At 38.0% G+C, this 13,468-nt stretch overlaps 1 protein-coding gene across 1 annotated transcript in view; it reads right to left on the bottom strand.

The window, feature by feature from the left end:
• The window catches only part of bcl2b (BCL2 apoptosis regulator b), a 61,551-nt gene extending 51,323 nt beyond the window's left edge, over positions 1-10,228 (bottom strand). The window contains exon 1 of the mRNA XM_067454147.1: positions 9,105-10,228. Within this exon, the coding sequence (XP_067310248.1) occupies positions 9,105-9,599 (495 nt within the window). The 5' untranslated portion in view covers positions 9,600-10,228. The remainder of the gene's footprint in view (positions 1-9,104) is intronic.
• Positions 10,229-13,468: the final 3,240 nt, after the last annotated feature.

A 13,468-nucleotide genomic window follows, 5' to 3' on the forward strand; every position in this document is an offset into this window, starting at 1 on the left:
ACATTGTTACCCATTAATAGATCAATTTATTGTTATATATTGTCATTGTCTTATAATCAGTAAATTGTTGCCTAAAACATTCAACTTGTCTGCTTAAATACAAAGTTCTGTCATGAATCTCTAGACTAGGGGTCTCCAATCTAGGTCCTGGAGGGCCACTGTCCTACAGAGTTTATCTCCAACCCCAATCAAACACACCTGAATCAGCTAATCAATAGATGTGTCTCATTTCAGAAGGCTGCGTCCTCCGGAGGTCGCATTCGAAGGCTGCATACATCATAAGGCCGTCTCATTTCAAAAAAGTGAGTAGGACACTCCAAATGCGACCTTCGAATGCGTCCTTCTTTCACAGGAATTCGGAGTGTGCATGAGGTCTATCCTTCACGGCTGGAGATAACCCACAATTCTTTGCGTCGCCGTTAGCGTAGCTAAATATTACTGCTATATGGACATCACTTTGATGCACCCATCTCTGACTAATAACAGAATACTTCCTAAATTGTAACATTGAAACAAGCATTTTCTGTCAAGCTGCTGGATCATTTTCTGTCAAGCTGCATAAAACAAATGTGGATTGTAAAAAGTACTACACATCGCATCTTGCTCCGACCAAAGTGACTTTGACGCACCTGATGTCGTAATTACAACTTCCTAACTCATAAATAACTTCCTAGGAGGACTTGAATGCATCAAATGACAATGATAACAAGCTGATGGCACCACAGTCCCAAATCCTTCAGCAACTTCACACTATCCTCCAAAATCGCCCAATGGTTCTTTCTTGTAACCCGTTTCATTGAGAATCCTTGCCATGATTTGCTTACTTATTCAAGTGACAAATATGCAGAGGTTGCCATTTCCTTAGATAAGAAAGTATCGGCCATTGGCATCTGCTGACACATCAGATGGTTTCTGAATGGTGTTTCTATACTACATAAAACCGATACTGAAACATGTCAGGCTTGACACAGGAGAGCCTACAATGGGCCGTGTGTGTTGAGGATAAACCCAGCACTATCAAACCTTCATTGCCCTCATCACTTCTCCAGGTGTGCTCACCCAAAAGTCTTCATTTAAACTTCTAACAAATTAAGGAATAACTTGTAAGGGCAGTCCTGAAATCACCCTTTTAAAGACACACAAGCAAATTTCAAGCTATCTCCAACAAAATACCAGGGCTCTTTTACAAAGTCATGTCATTAGCTGACAGCAGATCCGTGGCGTGAGCATGGCCTGATGGCACGCAAACTCCCACTACAGCTCTGGTCTGAACCTGGATCAACAGGCTGAAGTATATAATTTAAGTTATACAGCTGCCAACACAGCACGTCATGTCATTTACTGTCACGTCGCACAAATAAACACAGGTGCTACTCATGTGGGCTTCAGGCGTATTACCTTGTCAGTCAGCAGGGGGCACGTCTAGCCCATTTGGCACAGAGTTCACAGAAGTGCAATGGTTTCCAATATAAAATTGGAGGAGAATAGGGTAGTTAAACCCCGGATCAAATAGGCTAAGCGTTTCTTTTCAGAGGTTTTAACTGTTTAAGCTATCTAAACTTACTGTTGGAACAACCATTTAGAAAAAGTTCAAAAGAAAGATCAGCATTTATTTAGGATCCAAAAATGTCCTTTTCTGTCACTTTTGATCATTTTAATGCTTTTTTTTGCTACATTAAATTATCAATGACTTTCAAACTAAATTCTGCAGATCCCTGTTCGAAAAAATAATAATTAATTAACACAAAAGAAAGAGGAACTTTATGAATGACTTATAAGCGCCATTTGGGTTTTGGTAGTCTTGCGTAACCAGACCCTTCAGACTTAAAGCAGAAGGTCTGGAATTTTTCACAGCATTCATTGGGCAAGGACCGGCCAAATGTATTTTTGACTGACATGTAATGCAACAAAAAACAGTACATGTTCATGTTTAGGGGTGTGAAAATGTAACGTCAATGTCCCTGCAATAACAGATCGACATGCATCTGTAAATTATTCATTCAAGAATGTTGTGCAAGTTTACTGCAACAATGGATCCGCAAACTTTACCTACTTTTGAAATTCCAGCGTTGATTGCGTTCATTGTCACAGTTGTAAAGACGACGACATTATTCTTCCACAAGGAAGTTTGGTGTCACAGAATTTGTCGGACCATTAAAAAACACAACACACGTTTCACAGATATCCTGTAGAATTCAACCAGATGAGATGACGACTTAGAAACTGACATGTTTCCAGAAATTTAGGGTTAGGGTATACATTTTGGTGTATTTGGTTATCAAAGTTAACTGCATATGTGTTCTTGAAGACATTTATTGTGAAAAGAGTTTTAATTTTTAGGTTTATAAGGGTAGTCAATATTATTCTAGATATTTGAATAATGCTTTTGCTTCAATGTAGTAAAATAAAAACCAATTTATTTTGCAAACATCATGCTCTATGAAGTCACAATTTTTCCACTTTACACTCCTGAACAAAATCTTAAGATCAGGGGATACATTGCAATTTTTACACATTTCGCACTTGTGGATCATAACTGGGTTGTAAGTGCTGCTTCAAAATGCCAAAAGAAGAAAAAGGAGCAAGAGACAAAAAATAGAGAGTAGACAATTTATTGAAAACTGCATTCAAATTCAAACAGGCCGTTCATCAGCTGATCAAAAGTTTAAGACCATAGCCATAAAAAGGTCAAATCTGCACAAAAATATGGCTTTCATGTCATTGTCATTCAAGCAGTCATACTGTTAAGATCTCCTGATGGCAAAGGCAAAAAGGCTTTCTCTCTTTGAACGTGGCAGGACTGTTGAGCTGCACAAGCAAAGCCTTTCGCAACGCGCCATCGCTGCTGAGGTTGGATGCAGTAAGACAGTCATTTTACATTTCAAAAATCCAGAGTTATGGGACAAAAAAGTCAAGTGGTAGACCCAAAAAGATTTCACCTGCACTGATCCGCGGGATCCAACGGGTTGTCCATAAAGACACAGGTCGATCCTCAACCCAAATTAAGGCCCTTACTGATGCTGACTGCAGCCCAATAACCATAAGACGTCATCTGCTAGAGAAGGGCTTCAAGAACAAAAAACGTCTTCAAAGGCCACGTCTCCTCCCACGACACAAACTTGGCAAGGGAAGCAAGGGAGCACCAAACATGGGACATTGAAAAGTGGAAGAAAGTTTTATTCTCTGACGAGAAAATATTTAACCTGGACGGTCCTGATGTCTTCCAACGTTACTGGCATGACAAGGAGATCCCACCTGAGATGTTTTCTACGCGGCACAGTGGAGGAGGCTCCATCATGATCTGGGGTGCTTTTTCCTTCAATGGGAAAATGGAGTTTCAGGTTGTGCAGGGGCGTCAAACGGCGACTGGCTATGTGGATCTGTTGCAGCAGCCATCCCTCTTGACCGAGGGCCCCTGTTTGTGCAGTAATGACTGGGTCTTTCAACAGGACAACGCTGCAATTCACAACACCCGCCTGACGAAGGACTTCTTCCAGGAGAATAACGTTGCTCTTTTGGACCATCCTGCGTATTCCCCTAATCTAAATCCCATTGAGAACATTTGGGGATGGATGGCAAGGGAAGTTTACAAAAATGGACGTCAATTCCGGACCGTGGATGCCCTTCGTGAAGCCATCTTCACCATATGGAGCAACGTTCCCACCAGCCTCCTGGAAACAGTCGCATCAAGCATGCCGAAACTAGTTTTTGAAGTGATCAACAAGAACAGTGGGGCTACTCACTACTGAGTCCTTTTTTGACACTTTTAGTACTGTTGTGCGTTTATTTTTGGGCTATGGTCTAAACTTTTGATCAGCTGATAAACGGACTGTTTGAGTTTAAATGTAGTTTTCAATAAATTGCCTACTCTCTATTGTTTGTCTCTTGCTCCTGTTTCTTCTTTTGGCATTTTGAAGCAGCACTTACAACCCGGTTATGATCCACAAGTGCGAAATATGTAAATTTTGCAATGGATCCCCTGGTCTTAAGATTTTGTTCAGGAGTGTATATGGACCTTTACTTGAAAACATATAGCTGCCTTTATATTTTATGAAGGAGATACTTTACAAGAGGATTATCATATTTGGTTGTCCTTGGCATCAAAATGTTTGGGAAAAAACCCTGCTTTCAGCCATCGATAAGATTGTGTAACTTTCAGTACTCCAGTTAACTCCAGTGTTCAGTTCCATTTTATTAAATCCTGAAGCTCCCCAGCCCACAAAAATTTTTCACAGATTCCTTCTGGGCCTAGATGAGAACAATCACTCTGTGTGGGATGGTTGGAACCCACTGGCCAATGTATAATTGAAACATACTGAAAAATATATATGACTCAAGGTGTTATTTGCTGAATGCAGGCTTATACTGTCTATGAGTATGAGTACACGGTGAATTACAGGACAAAGTTAGACAGTAGGTTGTTGTTGAGAGCCAGACAGCAAGGTAAACAAACACATGTCTTGTGATGCAGCTAGATGAAAAATGTAAGTGTGTGGGGCAGGACAGCAGACTCAACAACATAAACCCACAAATGACATCTATTTTTAAGGCCTGAGTTAAACAGGAAACAGAAGGTAGGCTGATTTGTGAGCACACGTGTTGCTTGTGCCTGTCCAAATGTCACCATTAAGGTTAATGAGCCTGCCACCTCCGTCACTGCTTTTAGAGCAGGGCGGAAAATATAAGCCCTGGCAGGATTTATAGTATCTAGTTGCCCACGTCACAGCAATCTAGTAAACTTGATTCAAGAAAACCACAATAGTGGTCTCAGACACTGTAATCATACCTCTATTCCTATGAATAATTACAGAACAACATGTTTACAGTGTATAATAACTTTAATACGCCACAGGCAGCTACCTTGTCATTCAGCGCTTATATTAGAATAAGTCATAATTTTGTGTATTTTCAGTGTGCCATTTTAAGTAAAACGATTCGCTAGTCAATTTAGCAGTCAACAATGTTGAATGCAATGAATAAGGGCAACAAGACATGATGTCACGTAGATTCCGTTTTTACAATAAATTATGAATTTTGGGTTTCTAAAGTGAAATCTAGAGAGCAGTGTGGTAAATTACTGACATGATTGTAATATATATACAATATATATATATATATATATATATATATATATATATATATATATATATATATATATATATATATATATATATATATATATATATATATATATATATATACACAATAATTTTTTGTCAGCACCCCCCATATATATATTATATAAAAAATTGTGGGATGTATGATTATTATGAACTAAGAAGGATCATTAAATTTGGGGAACTAACACTTCTGTTTATCAGCCAAGTAGGCAAATTTATCAACTGATTCTGATGATCTTATCTCTCTCTCTTTCTGTATCCCGCATATCAGGGTCCGGTTTTCTGGATTGCTGGTGCCATTTGATGCAATTGTCGGCTTGATCGCGGTGCAAACCGGTAACTTAAGGTCGCTGTGCAGCGTGTCAAGCCACCACTGCTTCCCTTCTGTCGCTTTCTGATGATTTCCAGCTGGAAGCTCATTTTCGGCTAGCGTTGCATGTCACTTGTATAGTCGGTCTGGATGACACCATACAATTGCCTAATGTCATCACAGACGTGGTTGAAGTGCTTGATGCCGGAGATCCATCGCAGTATTTTTGTTTCCATGACACAGAGGCGGAGTCCTACATCTTTTGTCACTGGCCAACACTTAACACCATAAAGAGCAACAACACGAATGACAGTACGAATGGTCACTGATCTTTATATCGCATGTGAAGCTGGTCGTCATGAGCCACTTCAGCCAGGATCAGTGCCTTTATCGTTCAGACTTCTAACAACTGCAATTGTTGAGCCAAGATACTTGAACGTCTCGGTTCTTGGTAGGTCAATGCCGTCGATCTTGATCATACTCTGCTCATACAGGTCTGTCGTCATGTATTCTATCTTTATAACATCAAGGCATGGGCCGACATTTGCCAGCGGTTTGGAATGTCTGCCCGAGGCTTGTTTTCTCTTCAGCAGCAAGCATAATGTTATCTGCATAGAGAAACGTCCATGCCGCTGGATGCTGTAGATCTCGCGTGATGACGTTTATCACAAGAATGAATAGGATCGGTGATAATGCCAATCCTTGGTGGATGCCCACAGTAATATGGAACTCCTTCGTTGTTCCAGCAGTTGCCTGGACTTGGGTTTTTGGTTCCTTGTACAGCAGCTTCACCCATTCGATAACTTCTTCAGGAACTTCATGTGTTTGCCAGATGGCTTCATGGAGCCTGGTGGCATGAATTGCGTCAACTGTCCTACGGTTTTTCACAAATCCAGCCTGATTTACTGTGAGGTAAACAAGGTTACAAATTTGCTTATCTTGTAGGACATGTTTGAAGATCTTAATGGCATGGGAAAGCAATCGAATTGGCCAGTAGTTGACACATTCAGATGGGGTGCCCTTCTGATTCCCTTCTGATGATCTTATAACTAGGATTAATCGTCCTAGTGACATATTGGTTTAGTACTAAGTATAAATAGCAAGAACTGATAATAATTTCAAAATGTTATAATCCTACACTATCTACTCCATTTCACAGCATCCTTGAAAAACTTTAAAGTTGTATTATTTTGTATTGATCCACTAAACTTTAGGGCCTTGTTTCATAGACAGGGCTTAAGGCATTTTATAAACATGCTGAAGAAAAAACATTACTTGCATGCATTTTGAGACAAAACAATGGCACAGTTGCTTTCAGTTAAAACAGCTCAAATGTGCTATTTTAGTATAGGGCAAGCCTTGTCTGTAAAACCGGGGTAGATCTTCTATTAGTCAATTATCTTTTCTATGGTTATAGTTCACAATACACACTTTTGCACATAGCAAAAAACACTTGCATTCCTGTTCTGATGTGTTGCCGGAAGTGAATGAAACACTTAGTCAACTGTAACTGCCCATTATTTAGAGAACATTTCATAAACCTTTGACATAAAACAGACACTGACACTGGACTGTCACTTAAAGCATCTCTATTCACTTCCACAATGAGAAATGTCAAAAGAAAAATTATATTAGGGCAGAAATTGGATCCAACGAGTGAAACAAGATCTCTCCAATAGATGGATTGTCAATAAAACATTTTTTTTTAAAAAGTTGGTAACACTAGTATGGGGAACACATATTCACTATTAACTACAACTTTTGCCTCAATAAACTCCTAATTTTCTGCTTATGAATAGTTAGTAAGGTAGTTTTTGTAGCATTTAAGTTTAGGTATTGGGTAGGATTAAGGGATGTAGAATAAGGTCATGCAAAATAAGATATTAATATGTGCTTTATAAGTACTAATGAACAGCCAATATCCTAGTAATATGCATGTTAATAAGCAACTAGTTAATAGTTAATAACTGAACCTTAAAATAAAGTGTTACCAAAAGGTTAACCAGCAACTGAGCTGCACAGCATTAATAAAAAATAAATTAAAAAAACATCGATGCTAAACTTATACCTGTAATCACATGCTCTGGGAAGGCTGAATATTAAACGTTTTCACATATTTTTATCATGCGTCAAAATAAAATTGTATGTCCATTTACTTAGGATTATTTGTTTGTTTAAATCTCTAAGTATGAGCAGCAGTAGTAAGTAATAGTCATGCGCCTGTATTATCAAACACCACAAAAAAAATGAAGAAATGTCAATAGTTTGAAGGGTTTCTAATATTTGAAGTATTTTTACTGTGGACACTGCAGCAGTTGTCACAATGAATCAGCTGTATATTACGTTGCTCTGGAGCTTTCTGGTCTATTTCAAAGCCATGAATAGAAAGAAATTAGTAAATAGAGGAACTCTTCCCTGATGTTCAGGTCAGTGACTGCAATTCTTTGATATGTGTCAGAAGTTTCCACTTTCAAAAGGTCAGGACTCAAGGGAAATGTTAAACTTTCCTTCCTTAAAGTTGAAATGCAGCCTTTGAATTATTGATTAATGCCCTGTGGACACAGTGCTTTGAATTATGCACATCCAACTTAAGTCTTTGTTCTAACACACTAACTAGTATTAAATATAATAATGTTGCGGTCCACAGTAGAACAGAAATGTGGAGAATGCAACCAGAGTGAATGCATGATGGGAAGTTCTGGATGACCTTACTGATCAGATGTTTAAGTCGTGTACCAAGTCCTTATTTTATACAGTTCAAAGCGAGTTAATTAGTAAAAGGTCATATTCTGAATGCCCATTCAAAAAAGGCAGCATGTCTCTTGAGTTCCTCCTCAAAACCAGAAAGTCTGAGACTGAATGGCATGCTATAGTATCAGTATTTTTCACCTATTTTACATTGTTGCAGCACGTCTCTTCCCAGTCTGTCAGTAACGTTAGGAGCTGTTTTTCTCAAAAGCATTGTGTCTACCTGCCAATGTTTCTACAATCTACTTAGGCTTTTAGAGAAACACAGCTCTGTTTATTTCCTTTTTCAATAAAGAAAATTTCCTTCTGAAAAGCTCTGATTGGAACCTCATTTCAAGTGTGACCAAATATAAAAAATGTTATCCTATTAATAATAATAAAAAATCTTATCCAATCCAATCTCCTCAACTGTCAAAATACATGGCATTTATATGCTAAAGAATTTTAATTTTAGAATGATGGTTGCGCTAACTTGGTATTCCAGAAGATACACAGATATATATATATGTTTTAACAATATCATCACAAGCTGAACCATTGCACCCAGGACAAAAATAGCCCAGGGTAATTTAAACACATGATTTGGTGAGTAAACATCACATATATCATATCCCATATAACTGGTAAGACTAAACATCCTCCCGTTTGCATGAATCAACAGCAGTTCCTGAAAGTTCCGCACAGGGAACCACACCTTCAGCTCTGCAGACAGCAGCTGTCATTGATGGCTTCACGTAACAGAGGCGTGAGAGGGGTGTGACAAATCGCCGCAGCTCATTGGCTGGCGCGTTTTAACGAACAGGGCTATCGGCCAATCAGAGAACGCGCCTCGCTTCGAACGCCATGACGCCATGCGCAGAGGCGGAGTAAGCGACGCTGCGGGGTGCGTCTTCGGACGTGAGGTATATATTGAGTTAATTACATACCCAGCCACCGTTCTCCTGGATCCAGCCGTGCAGCGGCCCGTTCAGATATTCCGTCATCCAGCCCGCAATGTTATCCACCTGCGCCGTCATTTCCTTGTTCACGCACTCGACACAAACGGTCCCTCCAAACTCGAAAAAAGCGATGATTCTGCCCCAGTTCACGCCGTCTCTGAACAGCTCGTCTATGACTGCGGTGAAGCGCTGATGCGCTGTGATGGACGTGAGATGCAGTTGTTTGGACATCTCCGCAAAGTCCGACTGATATAACCGCTCCAGTTCATCCCCAGCCTCCCGTAGCACCTTATGAAGAGCGCCGAGCGGGTCGTGACGGGCGCTGGGAGAGACTCCGCTGTCCTCCTGCCTCCCCATCATCAGTCCATTCGAGACACTGTCATCGTGTCCGTTCACTTCCCACACGTATCCCTTCTTCCAGAGCTTATGGTGGATGTACTTCACCACTATACTGCGGTTATCATATACAACCTCCTGTGCCATATCGACCTGTATATATCGCTAAATGACCTCAGTATCAGCGTGATTTTATTAAAACAGGCGCATCATCATCTTCATAACATCAATGCAGTATAGTAACTGATTATAGATGACTGCAAATCCTTCAAACGGTGAACTTACTGCATGTTGCCTCACTTAAAACTGCAAGTTGCAGCACTCGCGCGAATCCTCCAGTGCTTCGGTGTAGAAAAACGCCCACTTTCTGTTTCCAGCAGAAAATTCCAGGCATGTATAAGGATTTAAGCATCTTCCTTCATATCAGATTAAACAAGCATGCCGTGTGAGCATGAGTGAGAAAGTCTCTTGTGTTTTGAGTGGGAATTTCGTGCAGTAAGTCATCGTTTATTCGTGTAAAAGAGTCCAGAGCTGCGGGAGACGGAAGAGGCTGGTCGTCCGAGTGTTCACGCGCACTTGTGAGTTTCTTCTCTCGCGCAGCGGCTAGTGTGGAAAAAAAATACTTTCTCAACGATGTCTGCTGTCGAATTTAGTCTCTACGAGTAAGGTGAACGGGTAACAGTTGTGTCTCTGTATAAGTTGAGTGTTTAGAGGCGTCTGCTGTGCGCAGTCGCTCCATTTGCAGTCAGACTCGGCCCCCTTCATAGCTGAGAGGTGTTTCCTGTGCGACGTCACTCATTCACTCTCATGTGCGTGTGTTAATAACGCGCTCATTTACCCTATTAGCATCTGTCATTAAATTGTCTTAAAATTCTAATGCATAAATTAATCGAACAACATTTTTTAATTATTGTTAATATAAATAGTATAACATTTAAATAAATAAATTAACGGTGAATTCATATTTAAACATCAAATTATTTTTATAATTATTATCATAATATATCTTCACAGTGGGCTCTAACATTTTGAGTAGTCTATACGCTTTTACACTTCTGTTCTGTTTCTAGGTCGCTAATCAAATAAGCACTTTGTGACACCGATCATGTGAACTCCTTTGTACAGACACGGTCAGATGTTCTTGCTTTCGCTGAAGCACAAGATGTTCTTTGGATCATTTTCAAATCATGCTGGAGAACATGATCATCAGAACTTGTGGAGTTCAAGCAGTTTGAGTGCTGCCTCAAGCAGATTGGGACAGGGCAACGGAAACTACAAAATTCACAGTGAATTGTTTTGATAATTTCTAATGCTATATATATATATATATATATATATATATATATATATATATATATATATATATATATATATATATATATATATATATATATATATATATATTTAGAGTCAGTTGACAGAAAGTTAATGATCAGCATTATGGTACCAACAAAGCCTGATTAGATTGGATTGGTTTGGTCAATTTAAAACTAACCCGAGTTTGTTCAACTTCCATCTTGGTTAATACACAGAACATAAAATAGGCCTAGTGGAATGTATGCTTTCAATGACCAACGAAAACACATTTATGTGGATATTAAATTGACTGTCAGGACCAGAGTTGGGGTAACACATTACAAGTAACTTGAGTTACGTAATCAGAGTTACTTTTTTTAAAAAGTAACGCAAGTTACTTTTTCACATTTATTTGTCTGACAGCTCTATTCTCCCCATGTTGAGATACATCGAGAGCAAGTGCAAATGTGTTGTGTGTGAACAGGTTATTGTAGTTCTAGACTAAATGTGAGCATTTATTTATCTCACTTGCACAGTAAAGATTAAGTACTCCTCAAAATGAATAAAATCAGTCAAATGCAAAATCAGAATAGCCTACTATTTGCAAACATCCAATAATTCAATAAAACAAATATTTTTATGCATTTAATCTACCTTTATTGACGAATGTTTTGCTGCTAACTTTTGATGATTCAGTTAAACCAAAGGCAAAAATTACTTTCGATTTTTTTTGTTTTTATTGTTGCTCCTGCTTCCTAATCTTCCATTATCCAGAATGACAGCACAGCTGAAAGGTTTGTTTGAGCTGCGCCCCCTACTGTACAGTGTGAATTTGCATTTTTACCTCGGCGCCAGGTTTATTCTTTAAAATTTGTTGTAAAAAGTCTTTACATTTGCACAAAAATATAACTTTTTTTTGTCATAAAAAACAAAGGTGAGAAAAAGTAACAAAAGTAACGTAATGCATTGCTTTACTTAAAAAGTAACTAACTCAATTAGTACTTTTTAAGGGAGTAACGCATTGTAATGCATTACTTTTCAAAGTAACTTTCCCCAACACTGGTCAGGACTGACTCTACTGTACAAGGGGAGTAATACATATTTCAATGAATATTATAAATAACAATAAATACTCTTTGGAAAATGTAGGAAAACATAATTCCTTCTTTGCCGAGCTAACCTGGGAATTGAAATTGCCAATTGTTATAGAATTCTCATGTTTTAAATAACATCCTAGATTTTTTTTTTTAATGGTATAAAGGGGAATACATTTTTTTTTTGCAAATAAAATTTCATTTTTACCTGGTATGCATGAGCAGAAATGGAAACCATCATCTGTTCAAGCAGAGCAGAATTTGGTCTTCAGCCTTGCCTCCAAATTAGAATCTGAACTTCTATGAACAGTGCAAGGCCTTTGATCTTTCAGCACCCCTCGGTGTCGACCCTGCTTTGAATAAAAGGTGAACCAACTCAAGCCAAAGCCTATGATATACTGCAGAACAAAATGACTACATCATGTATCTACTATGCTATGAGGACACCAGGACTCATTTATTAAGAAAATAAAGACATAAAAAGACATATCCAGGCAAAAACAGAGACTAGACAACAGTTGTTGTTTTTTTCATTCACCAAACAATTTATCATCCCAACTTTGAATAATGATGATTCTTAACCATGTTATAAAAGTTTTAACTGAATGATTTTATTTATTTGTAATTATAAATTATATCAACCCCTTATATGCAATGCATATACACTATCTAATTTGCATATTAATGTTTTCATGGGGCAACAAATTCCTGAATCCTGAAAGATCCAGATCACATCTAAATTTTTCTGTTGGCTGAAATTATTTTCTGTGAATTAAATTACATCAATTCACAGAATTTCAAATCGGCCAACTGAAAAATTTAGATGTGATCAGTCAGAAAATTTTCAATTGAAGACTTTTTTTACAGTGTAATGAAAAAAGGAAAAAAGATGTGTAAAAATAATGGGAGTAATAATAAGAATCTCATTTCATACATACACACACACACACACATACATATATATATATATATGTATGTGTATATATATATATATGTATGTGTATGTGTATATATATATGTATATGTATATATATATGTATATATATGTATATATATGTATATATATATATATATATATATATATATATATATATATATATATATATATATATATATATATATATATATATATGTGTGTGTGTGTGTATGTATGTATGTATATATATACACATATACACAACCCCAAATCAGATATATAAATATTCACTTGTGTCTCCCAAAATGCCTGATAAACATGTTGTTAGTCCTGATGTCCTGAATGAAATCAATGTCCTGTTTCATAACAATGTCCTCTCATATTCTGATTTGAAATCCCAACACTCTCCTGAGATGCTGATTTCTGACACTTTGAAAAATAGACTTCTAATGTTAATCACAAAGTAGTATACTTCCAAAAAAGTTCTAAATTTAAACATTCAGTCATTTTTAACAATCAAGCAGAGGGAGTTGTCAGGGTGAAACCTCCAAATATTTGGTATCTCTGAAAAGCCCCGAATGTGCTCGTTACGGGACATCCAGACTGTGAAATGCTTGTTGTCAGAGAAATTCACTAAGATGTCCCAGAGTCATAATCATCTATTCAGGAGGATATGACCCCTGCTAGCAGCCCAGGGTTCTGAGAGAAGA

The sequence above is a fragment of the Pseudorasbora parva genome, chromosome 9 (assembly GCF_024679245.1).
Source record: "Pseudorasbora parva isolate DD20220531a chromosome 9, ASM2467924v1, whole genome shotgun sequence".
Classification (NCBI taxonomy): domain Eukaryota; kingdom Metazoa; phylum Chordata; class Actinopteri; order Cypriniformes; family Gobionidae; genus Pseudorasbora; species Pseudorasbora parva.